Below are 11,856 nucleotides of genomic sequence, written 5' to 3'. Positions count from 1 at the left end.
GGGGGGGGGGGGGGTAAATTTTTCACCTCAGCTTTATGAGCACATGTTTATATTTTCATTTTAAGATTAACTACTTAACATCAATAAAAACGAACATTTCCACGAATAATTAATGTAATGACTGTAACTACTTTTTACCCCCGATGTGTATTAAAAAATCTTTTTATTCCCTTTTATTGATTTACTTTATTTTATTATTTTATTTTTGTGTTAAATCAATTATTATAAAACGTTTATTAAATTAAATGTCAATACATTCAAAATGAAATAAAAAGTACTACAATTAAAATAAAAAGGTAGGAACCAATGTGCTCGGTGTGGAGTCAGACACGGTCAGTAAACACAGTCGTGCCGCTCTGTCATTGGTCTGTGTGCAGCAGAGGAGCATGAGGAGGTGTCCTCTAACATCACACTGCTGCTATGCACTCATAAGAGAACTTCACCAAGAGCAGATTCTACAGAGGAACACTGAAGTGCACACCAGAAAGGTATGTTTACGTTTTCGCGAGTCTGTATTTGTAAGCGTCTACTGTGTGTGTAACTTAGTAGCAGCAGCGCAACACTGGCTGTGTCTCAAACCACAAAGAGCTGCTTACCAAGACAACATTTTGGGCATCAATTGCATTTTCCAGACGAAAGCATCTAAAGCTGCCCATCTAAACACTGTCTAGATAGGCAGCTCAATAGGTTTTGAAACGCAGCCATTGTGTTTTTGTCAACTGCTGTCATGTTGAGCAAATTTAACATACATGTTTTTATATTTTGAAAATACTAAATATAAAATAACGGCAAACTTTATTTTAAGGTGTCCTTGTTGCACGTTACATGTACTTACTATTATAATAACAAAAAATATGCATAATTACATGCAAGTACTCCTAAGACAAACCCTAATCCTAACCCTAACCATATAGTAAACTCATGTATTGAATTAATATTTCTCAGTAAATGTATAATTACACTGTAACAAGGACACCTTAAAATAAAGTGTAACCAAAAATAACTTAAATATCTTTGATATTTTCATGTTATTTTTATTATTTGATTTATTTATCTGCAGTTTCCATCCATGCACACCAGTCATATTGATTTTTATTTTCATATTATAATTTGTCATTTTTTTATTTTATTACTTGCATTATTTAAATGTATTCCACTCAAATTATTATACATCCACATCAGCCAGATTGTTTTTATATAATTTTTGAATATGTTATTTTCTTATTTTTTATTTGATTTAATTCCACTGATTGTTTTTCCACCGGCGGTGGCTGTGTTTCTGAGCAGGAATGGTGGGCTATGATCCAGACTCCCCCGGCGTGGTTCTCTCCCCAGAGGAAGCTGCTCTGGCCGGGTCAGCGGCAGGTATGGTCACCCGTGCCCTCATCAGCCCTCTGGATGTCATCAAAATCAGATTTCAGGTAACAACTTCCATTTCACTGAGCCAAAGGGCTCTTGGGTTTCCGAACTGTTTTTCTGTACATGAAAACATAAATATTAACACATTCAACTAAAGTTGTTTTCATCGATAGCTAACACAATAGTCCCTGTTCTAGTACATCTGATTCGCATAAGCTTCATTGTGCCTAAAACATGAGTCACGTTTTCCTGTGGAATTTTAGCACCACTCCCAAACCCACGGCTGCACTGAGCATGCTCAGTTCAAAGAAGCCCGTTCATCTGCTTTAAACTGGTTATAAATGCACACAGGAGATGCAGCCGATGAGCTGTTTTGTGCTTGATTTAGTTTGTAGTTTCTCTGCCGTAGCAACTGGTGGACAGGCCTCAAGGTGGCAGTGTGTTACACTTTTAGACATTCAAACTGGTCTTTATTGTGACACAGCAGGACCGTTTTGACTGTTTTGTGCATGCTGCAGTTGCAGATCGAGCAGGTGTCCTGGAGGAGTCGTCAGGGGAAGTACTGGGGTTTATGGCAGGCCACACGCTGTATTATGACTGAAGAAGGACTTCCTGCTTTCTGGAAAGGTCACACTCCTGCCCAGCTGCTGTCGGTGTGTTATGGGGCAGTTCAGGTATGTGGAGATAAATCATATATATTCACAATATACGTACAATTTTCATGAGGCCAGAATCATCTTCCTGTTCAATTATTAAGCCACAAACTGTAAACTGATCCTATTGTAAGGGTAGAAAAAGTTTCTCTTCTGTTCTATTCTGCTATTCTGTTCTATTCTATTCTATTCTATTCTGTTCTATTCTATTCTGTTGAGATAAAGATACATTTTGTCCTCATCAGTGTTATTTTAGTATTATTCATATACTACTATAGTAGATATTCATATTTCGAATTAGTTATTTTCATTTTAATTCAAATATTTTAATGATTTTATTATGTACTTGTTATTTTTTATATATATATATTTCTATTTGAGCTTTCATTTATTTTTATTTCAATGTTTTATTTGTTCATTTTGAATTGCTTATGTATATATTTCTTTATTTTTAGTTTTTGTATGTGCTTGTCATTTTTATTTCTTTTTTACTTATTTGTTTTATTCAGTTTCTAATTCATTTTTATTTCAGTTTTTGTTTTAGTCATTTTAATAAACATAAACATTTATTTCAATTATATCAACATTTCTGATTTTTGCTTACATTTTTTTTTAAGTTTTTCATCTTATATGTAGTGTTTTATTTCAGCTTTATTTCAATTAATGGAAATGTTTTAATTTTTTTAATTATAGTTTTAGTTAATATAAATAATACTGGTCTGTTGATGTAGCAATAAATGTTATATTCTATTATATTCTGCTTTGATCTTGTAGCAATAAAGGAATCCATATTCAATTTTTCTTATATTCTATTCAATTCTATGTAGACATGTGGCTTATCCTATTTAGTAATTTAGAAAGATGGATCAAGCATCTGTGGTCATCCTTCACACAATTGTAGACATTTGACAAATACCCTTAAACCTCATTGGTTCTCTTTGTCTTTTTTGTGGTAGTTTGCGAGTTTTGAAGCCTTGACAGAGCTGGTCCATAAGAAGACGAGCTATAAGAGCCAGACACCAGGAGTGCATTTCATCTGCGGCGGTTTGGCCGCCTGCTCCGCCACCGTCGCCTGCCAGCCGCTGGATACCCTCCGCACACGCTTCGCTGCTCAGGGCGAACCCAAGGTCAGGGGTCAAGCCTCAGGAGTGTGATATGACCTGTTATAGCTATATTTTTAATGCGCTGTGTCTGAGTGCATCTGAAAGGGTGGAAAACTGAGTTCATTTTAAAAGGTCATATATTATTCCACTCTCTGGTAGGCTTTAATGAGAAACTTCCCACAATTCAAAGGTTTTCTCATATGTACAGATGTATCGTAACCTCAGGCATGCCGTGGCCACAATGTTCCGCACAGAGGGGCCCTTCACCTTCTACAGGGGCCTCACACCCACCCTAGTGGCCGTGTTTCCTTACGCAGGCATGCAGTTTTTCTTTTATAATATCCTGAAGAAACTTCTGGAGCCCCAGGACACCAAATCTAAAGGTCAGAGCATGCTTTTTAAACAGTGTTGTTTCAGTCTTGAATGTACTATTATGATATTTATTAATATTTTGAATTAGCTTTTATTTCTTTATTTGTTTGTTTTCTTTAATAAAGTTCAGCCAATTAGCTTTTATTTTTATATTTTCAGTTTTCATTTTTATTTTAGTTAAAAAGCTTTAGTGATTTCATTATGTGGTTTTTTACATTTTAATTTGTTTTTATTTATTCATTTAGTTCCTTTTTTTTTTCATTTTTAGTTTTAGTAGTTTTAGTTCTTCAACATAAACTTTTTCAATTACATTTTATTTCATTTAGTTGACAGGGCAACATCTCTCATTTTCAGTTAATATTTTTAAATGCAAGTTTTTCTCATCTAATATTTATATTTTATTATTTATTTCAGCGGAAGCCATTTATAATAGTTTTAGTTTACAATATCAACACTGTCCTTAAAGCACATATCTATGAATCAACACTGAATTCAAACCTTGTGTGAGGTGCTTTCTGTCCAGCTGTTGACGTTGCTGTGGTGTCTTGTCTGTTTTCAGGAGGTTTACACAGTCTGATCAGTGGTAGCTGTGCTGGAGTCATCAGTAAAACAATCACGTATCCCTTTGATCTGATTAAGAAGAGACTTCAAGTGGGTGGATTTGAAGAGGCCAGGATGAAGTTTGGACAGGTGGGTGGAGCGCTGTAGTGGTTAAAGATCTGAGCTGCTAACCAAAAGACTGAAGGTTCAATGTCCCTACGATAACTATTTCTGCTTGCTAGACTGACTTCACTATTACTGTTGTTAATGTCTAAACCCTAAGGCATTAGAGAGAGGCATAAGAGATTTCTTTCAAAAACACGTGAATAGTTTAATACTCATTTCCTCTATTTTCTGTGCAGGTGCAGACATATCATGGGTTTGCAGACTGTGTGGTGAGGATCGGCAGAGAGGAAGGGCCCCGGGGTTTCTTTAAGGGTCTCTCCCCCAGTCTATTGAAGGCCGCTCTGTCCACAGGCTTCACCTTCTTCTGGTACGAGTTCTTCATCAATGCCATTGTCAGCCTCAAGAGCAGCTAGTGAGCAATGAGAGAAACCCCACAGACGTCCTTGAGAGTCATTTTAGATCATCAGATGGAACTCAGTGTGTGTTTTCTGGTGTGTAGATGTATTAGGACGTAAAGTAAAGAGGGACCAGTTGCTGCTCTCAAAATACAGGCACTGCTACAAAAGTCAGGAGCTGTTTTACCACACCAGAAAGACAGTTTTACCTCTGACTCGCTCTACTAAAGCCTTGAACTGAACAATCAGCTGAAATGTACCTGTTTACGTGAAACAGTGAACTCTACCTCTTGTCTCTCTCAACTGGAGACTGGAAAACCATTGTTACACATATTAAGATTTTAAATTTAAGTTTTGTCATAATGTCTGTATGTTTTGGTTTGCACTCTGCATTAGGATCTATCTTGTTTGTATACATAACACTGGAAATCAGAATGTTTTAACTTATGATGGTTTTTGCAGTTTTGCATTTCAAAAACATTTAAAATACATACTCAATATGGTGCATGAAATATTCAGTCATCTGTTTTCTACAGTTTCATTTCAGGTTTTTTTGTTTGTGTGTGTGCTTTGTGTCATTGTTAAGGTTTTTAAACAGTGAATGGTCAAATATTTTATGGATTAAATGTTTAAAATATTTATGTTCCATATTAACGGATGGAAGAATATTGTTTGGAACAGTTTGAACCTCCATGTTTCCTGTTACTCTGGCTTTATTTGTGGCCATATTTATGTTTTTTTTTTATTATTATTGTACTTTCTCACTGACATTAGTAAAAACAAACTCTCTTCCGAGGATCATAATGGTTTTACTTTTACACCTGTGTACTCATGTACAAAAACACATAGCTCTCATATTACAAAAATGTATGGCAAACAAATGGGTGACGTAAGATTTTTAAAAAAAAAAAACTATTTTTTCTAATAAAATTATTTTATTTAAATTTTCTTTGTTGTCCTGTTCTTGCTTTAATGTTTGGAGAATGAATTATTGCAAAAAATGTTTCCTAATTATTAGATTATCTTTAGTTATATTAAGATTCTTCAATAATGTTAAAAAGCCAAAACAATGTCAATGTTAATGGACAAGGTTAAATGTCAATAAAAATGTTAATTTAAAAAAAATAGTTAACATAAAAATGTCCTTAATATTATAACAAATAAAACACAGACACAAGGTAAAAATATGTTGTTGTTGTTTTTTATCTTTTTATCTTAAAATCAACTGGGTAAACTTCGACCATTTCTTCATTTTTTGTGACACTGCTTACGCTGGCTTTAGATTAAAAACAGCTGCGAAATATCAAAAACTTCTAATTTGTCTCTGAATATTTCTCACATCATACAACCTTTCGGCTTTCTGCGAAAATGTACAACAACAGACAAAAATAAGATTGGTAACATAAAAATAAAAATCACTGTACAAAGTTACAGTCAAGTATATTGCGGAGTGACATTAATCGATACTGTAGTACCGGTAGTAGGCTACATATGGTTTCAAAACTAACCCACGAAACATGACTTACTAATAAATATTAACCATGTGCGACTCCGTGGGAATGAATAACTCATCTGTACTCCACCTTCTACGTAATGTGACTGAAAATAGGGTGCTGCCACATTTGTATGTCGAAATTCCGCGGGCGAAATCCAGTCAATCCGAGCGATTTGGTATTTCGCGTGAGGAGAAATGTTTTCGCGCACATTTTCCGCATTAGATTCAAATTTGTTCAACATTAAACACGCGTTTTCGCTTTGTTGAAACTGCTTAGTTCGGAAGTAGCCTCTCAGTAAGCGATGCTTCATGCATAGGCCTACTACTATTGACAAACAATGGACCTTTTTTGCCCGCGAAATTTCGCCTAAATTTCGCTTATGTCTGCTCCGTATACAATAACATCCTTACTCACGTTACATACATTATTTTTTCATGTTAAACCAAAGATATGGCATGGGTTACTCTTGCCCGTGTTGGGTAAAGAATACTATTTTAACAGAGTAGGCCATATCTCCAATGTATACTAAGAAATTAATGACGGTCATGAAGGTCACCACCACCAGATTATCCCACGGACAGCTTTTACAATCTGTTGGACGTGAGTTATTGTCAAACGCATACAGCGGCCAGATAACAACAGCAGTTGCGTACATAGCCACGGCCAGGATGTTGAAGCTAATGACCACATTGTCAAAAGAAAATGGAAAGATGGAAGACAGCTTGGCGATGGTGAGGAAAATAATCAGCAATGAAAAAATGAAGCACAGGGAGTAGACGGCCACGCACCACTCTGTTCCCGGAGACTTCCTATATTCGACGGGACTCAAAGACATAAATATGATGCAGGTGACGAATGTCTCCAGGATCTTGAGGAGACCAGGAACGGTGGTGAGAAAGCCGCTAGTTTCACCAGGCCTTTTGTGGACCAACCAGACCTCGGCGGCATACAGCCCAAAACACAACCAGGACACCGCAGATGCCCCGATCTGCCTGGAGCAGGAGGAGCAGGCGAAGAACGTGGGGTAGATGATTGCAATGGTGACCATCATAAGTGTAGCCAACATAGCAAAAGCCATGGTGAAGTCTTCCCAGGAAATGGGCACTTTGGTGTTCAGGTTGGTAAACTCCAAAATGATGATCAGGAGGGTTGTGAAACAGCAGAAGCACCAGCAGAACATGCACCAAGCCCAATGGGACTTGGTTTCATTTGGGATTCCCGCTGATGCCGCCAATGCAAAGCAGATGCATGTTAGAACCACCTCCACCATCCGAACAATGCCAATAGGCAGAATCAGTGATCTGAAATCCACATGCAACATGATGAAATTGTTTCAGGAATCCCAAAGCCTTTGTTTTTTCAGATTTCCAATGATTCTGATTTTTAGAAACGGCGTTGCATTCTTCCGAGCATCTTTGTGCAATTTCACCGTGCCACAAATGTTAACAAATCCAGTCAAACTCCTTTTTCTCCTCACGTTGTCCTCACGTTGTGGTTTTTCTATTCCATAGGGACTCTTTAAAAATCAGTAGCCAAAAGTTCTTCTTTGTAGTAAAACTTCAGTTCCTTCTCATGTGGCAGCAAACATGTTTGATCATGTTGACACTAGAACAGAAGCCTTTTCGAGCTTATCGCATTCATGGCCTTTCTCTTGGTTCTCATTGGTTGCTGGTCTGCTGTTGTCCTGTGAGCTGATTCCAAACCCTGAACTCTGGTCTAAAGCCAGGCTCTTTCTAATCACTTCCACCTATGGGCTTCAGTCCCACCTCAAGATACCTTTTGGTTTAATCACAGGAAAGTTCAATTTGGATTATTCTTTTACTTGTCCTGATAACAGCACGATGTGGAGTACTATAGGTTATATAGACCAAGAATGTTTTACAGATAAAGCAAACAATCTTGCAGAACTCTTTCTTTGTCTACAGCTTGTAAAATAATTTAGAGCTTTCATCTTCATTGCTCGACATCTTCAGTTTCATTTGATACTGAAGCCCATTTGCACAGAATAATAATAATTAACCATGTTTTGGTAAAAATTCAAAAGTGTAACATGAAAAGTCGAAATTATGAGATAAAAAGTCATATTTAGACATTAGTTGAAATTATGACAAAAAGTTGAAATAAAATGGTGGCATAAGTCAGATTTATAACATAAAGTGATAATTATGAAACAAAAAGTTGAATTATGACATGAAACGTTAAAGTTATGAGGCCATCTTTTTTACCAGAAGGTGTCACGTTACTGCTTGATCTCATTTTGATTTCCTCTTCTAATGTTTTATAATTTAAACCGAACAAATATTTTTTGAACTGTTTTACCTCTGTCTGTTTGTGTTGTTTTAAATGTCAGCTGCTATTTACATGTTGAAATCCAGGTTAAAATATAATTGTAGATAGATAAAACAACAACAACAAAAAAGATGTTCAAGATCAACTTTTAAAAACTCAAAAAAAAAAAAAAACTTGTGTTGGCATTCAACTTGACTGTACATTATCCCTATTAGTTTGGTGTTTAAACGGAAATGTTATTGGAAATTAAATTATACTTGCACTAGCTGACAAACTATAATCTGATAGAATGTGAAATAGAGCAGAAAGGTTATAAGCAATAGATAATTTAAAGGGGTCATATGATGCGATTTCAATTTTTCCTTTCTCTTTGGAGTGTTACAAGCTCTTGGTGCATAAAGAAGATCTGTAAAGTTGCAAAGACTAAAGTCTCACATTTTACGGAGGACGAGGACTGTTTCCTGGGAGAGTAGCCGCCGGTGTTCCGGTGATTTAGTTCCCCTGTTTCCCCTTCGGTGCACATGCTGACCCTATACAGTATGATGATGAGCTTTGTAAAAATCGACCCGTTTCAGAAAGGCGGGGCATAGAGGAGAAACAATAATGTACAGTATGTGGAAAATAATGTGTTTTTAACCTTAAACCGCATAAACACATTTCATTACACCAAATACACAAAATAATGTTCTTTTTTAGTCAACTTTTTTAGTATGACCCCTTTAATACAAAAACAAAAACTGCATCACCTCAGACAACACGAAATGGCATTCACGAGTCATTTTACTTCTATTGTAATGCATTTCTGAATGAAACAGTATATTCTGAGTGAAAATAAATAGGATAATATCCAACTGATTGGATAATGTTAGTGGGTGTATTTCCAGTGGATTGTGTTGGTTACTCCAGTCCTGAAACAAAACTGATAACAAAATTCATGAGGTTTTTTGAGGATGAGAATGTTGAAGTTCATTGAGAATTTCAACATCTCTCAGCGCTCAGCACTCAATTATTTGCTGTTATCCCCGTAACCTTTAGTACATTAACATTATCCGTGTTGTAAGCATATGTTACATGAGAGTCAACATTAGGATCAAAGATCAATATTACACTGACACTAAATGTTACAGTTATGATGCTATAAATCCATAACGATGGAGGCAAACTGATGTTTCCTCTCTTTCATTCACTTTCTGTGGTTTCACTGGCTAGTTTATTTGCAAACATTGATAGTGACAGAGAACAAGTCTGTGAAACCAAAATAGATACATTAAAAAAAATCATGTTTAAATGATTATATATTATGTGTTTGTCATATTTTTTATTTTTTATAATTCTGATAACATTGTTTAGAATGCACTAATATCAATAAACTTTCAGTCATTTTAATATAATAATAAGATAGCAAAACCAGTATGTGCATCTTTAAAACTGCCTATATATATAAAACAACTGTACTTCTCATCCAAGCTGATGCCACAATCTGGTTACATTCACATTTAATAGATTTTACATTTCAAAACTTACAAATGAGGAACATCACAAGCACTTCATCACACAACCGTTGTGATTTTTTAGGCAGGTGAAACAAACACCAGACGCACTGAGTAAACCGTATCCACGATGTAGACGATCAGATTGATGCAAGTCATGCAGGACACAACAACCAGGCTATCCCAGAAACAGTGATTGCAGCCTGGTGGTCTTGGATTGTTCTGGAAACTGTAGACAGGCCATATCACCACAGCCGTGAGGTACATTAAAACCGCCAGTATGTTGTACCCCGTCAGACATTTGTCCAGCGGGATGGGGATTCGAGCCAACAACCTGCCGATGGTGAGGATGATGATGAGGAGAGCAATGATGAAGCAGATTGAGTAGACGGCCACACACCACTGAAGCCCAGGGAACCCGCTGTAAAAGACCGAATTCAGAGAGATAAAGATGATGCAGGCCACGAACGCCTCCAGGACCTTCAGCAAGCCCGGCACGGTGGACAGGAACCCGCTGATCTCCCCGGGTTTGGCTCGGGTCAGTCCTACCTCGGCTGAGTACAGGCCGAAGCACACGCAGGACATCACTGTGGCTGCAATCCTGACCGACTGTGAGGAGCGTACGTAGAACGTGGGGTAGATGACCGAAGCGGCCAACAGCATAAGCGTGGACAACATCGCAAAAGCCGTTGTGAAGTCGTCCCAAGAAATGGGCACCTTGGCGTTGAGGCTGGTGAACTCCAGGATGATGATGAGGAGGGTCATGAAACAGCAGAAGCACCAGGTGAACATGCACCAGGCCCAGAACGAAGAGCTGCCGTGGCCTTCAGAAGCCACCAGGCTGAAGGTAATGAGCGTTAGTGCGAACTCAAAGAGGCGGATTATTCCCACCGGCACGGTGAGAGATTGAGTGTTCAGGGTTACCATGATGATGGCGCTGTTCCTCCTTAAATGTCACTTAAATTGATGTTCAGCCTCGATTCTGATGCCTTCAGCCTACAAAATGTTGTCTTCTCATTGACTTCTCTCTCTCATACTCTCTAAATGTCTTGGCTTTTCAGTTGGTCGTCGTCCATCGACTCCAGGTTAGTCTTCACATACTAACCTCACCCAGAAGGGAAGCGGTCCAGGGAGTGGCTTCATCCTCTCATTGCTCATTACCTTATCAGTAGCACCTCCGTAGATTGGCCCTGGTTTGTAAATGTCCAGTCAGTGTGAAGTTCAAATGAGTGGAATGTGAAGATAAGAAACTGGGTGGACCCTGAAATGTCATTGCTAAATAAGATGATAAGCATCTGAATACTAAAGGTGGAGGGAAGAAATTATGGGTTTGATTTATGTTCTGTAAATTACTAGAGCTCTTATTTGCGAAACGAGGCTATAAAAGACGGAGAGATATGCTCTGAAGACGAGAAATTAAGGTCTTCTGATTTTTGGCTGTGAAATCCGGAAGAAATCAGGTTAAGCTTGTCTCCGTGACATATATGCACCAAAAACCTGGCAGCTTTTACCATGCAAAATTCTGAGCTTTCTCGTTTTATAAAGCAAACGCATATTTTACGGAGATATGCTTTTCTGTCATTCTCATTGCTTATTATTATTTTTATGCTTTTTCCCTAAATATTGTTTATATTTTAAGCTTTGAGCTTATTTTAGATGTGAAAGGTGGTATAGAAATAACATATTTTGTTTTTGGTTTGTATTTATATGTTTTGTGTTTGTTCATTTTAATGTGCTTTCTTGTCATTCTTGTTGCTTATTGTTTTTATGTTTTTTTTTCTCCCTAAATATTGTTTATATTTTGAGCTTGTTTTAGGTATGAAAGGTGGGAATTAACATTGCATATTTATTTTTATGAGCTTTTTTGTCGTTCTGGTTGCTTATCAATGTTTTATTATTTTGTCCCCTACACAATGTTTATATTTTTAACTTTGAACTGCTTTTTTTTGTGTGAAAGTTGTGAATTGATGTTGTATGTTTATTTTTATATGCTTTTTTTGTGATTTTTTTGTTGTTGTTGCTTATTATTGTTT

At 37.0% G+C, this 11,856-nt stretch overlaps 3 protein-coding genes across 3 annotated transcripts; 1 reads left to right on the top strand and 2 right to left on the bottom strand.

Moving 5' to 3' along the window:
* Nucleotides 1-318: 318 nt before the first annotated feature.
* Nucleotides 319-4,926, top strand: slc25a19 (solute carrier family 25 member 19). The gene is made up of 7 exons (XM_016569985.1): nt 319-488; nt 1,288-1,421; nt 1,878-2,033; nt 2,969-3,139; nt 3,324-3,498; nt 4,047-4,177; nt 4,390-4,926. Exons 2-7 carry the CDS (start codon nt 1,290-1,292, stop codon nt 4,564-4,566), a joined length of 942 nt encoding a protein of 313 aa, XP_016425471.1. The 5' UTR covers nt 319-488; nt 1,288-1,289; the 3' UTR covers nt 4,567-4,926.
* Nucleotides 4,927-5,779: 853 nt separating this feature from the next.
* Nucleotides 5,780-7,689, bottom strand: LOC107753768 (myeloid-associated differentiation marker homolog). The gene has a single exon (XM_016569984.1). It carries the CDS (start codon nt 7,363-7,365, stop codon nt 6,505-6,507), a length of 861 nt encoding a protein of 286 aa, XP_016425470.1. The 5' UTR covers nt 7,366-7,689; the 3' UTR covers nt 5,780-6,504.
* Nucleotides 7,690-9,844: 2,155 nt separating this feature from the next.
* Nucleotides 9,845-10,914, bottom strand: LOC107753766 (myeloid-associated differentiation marker homolog). Its single transcript, XM_016569983.1, has one exon. It carries the CDS (start codon nt 10,748-10,750, stop codon nt 9,905-9,907), a length of 846 nt encoding a protein of 281 aa, XP_016425469.1. The 5' UTR covers nt 10,751-10,914; the 3' UTR covers nt 9,845-9,904.
* Nucleotides 10,915-11,856: the final 942 nt, after the last annotated feature.

Source organism: Sinocyclocheilus rhinocerous, unplaced genomic scaffold (genome assembly GCF_001515625.1).
Source record: "Sinocyclocheilus rhinocerous isolate Xijiao unplaced genomic scaffold, SAMN03320098_v1.1 scaffold51, whole genome shotgun sequence".
Lineage (NCBI taxonomy): Eukaryota > Metazoa > Chordata > Actinopteri > Cypriniformes > Cyprinidae > Sinocyclocheilus > Sinocyclocheilus rhinocerous.
This window is presented reverse-complemented; position numbering and strand designations above follow the sequence as displayed.

What these genes read in the sequence shown, in the direction of transcription:
- LOC107753766 (XM_016569983.1), bottom strand. Translation starts at nt 10,750, where the DNA reads ATGGTAACCCTGAACACTCAATCTCTCACCGTGCCGGTGGGAATAATC.
- slc25a19 (XM_016569985.1), top strand. Translation starts at nt 1,290, where the DNA reads ATGGTGGGCTATGATCCAGACTCCCCCGGCGTGGTTCTCTCCCCAGAG. An exon ending in CTGCTCAGGGCGAACCCAAG is followed by an intron (nt 3,140 to 3,323) that starts GTCAGGGGTCAA and finishes TCATATGTACAG; the next exon opens with ATGTATCGTAACCTCAGGCA. An exon ending in CCAGGACACCAAATCTAAAG is followed by an intron (nt 3,499 to 4,046) that starts GTCAGAGCATGC and finishes GTCTGTTTTCAG; the next exon opens with GAGGTTTACACAGTCTGATC.
- LOC107753768 (XM_016569984.1), bottom strand. Translation starts at nt 7,365, where the DNA reads ATGTTGCATGTGGATTTCAGATCACTGATTCTGCCTATTGGCATTGTT.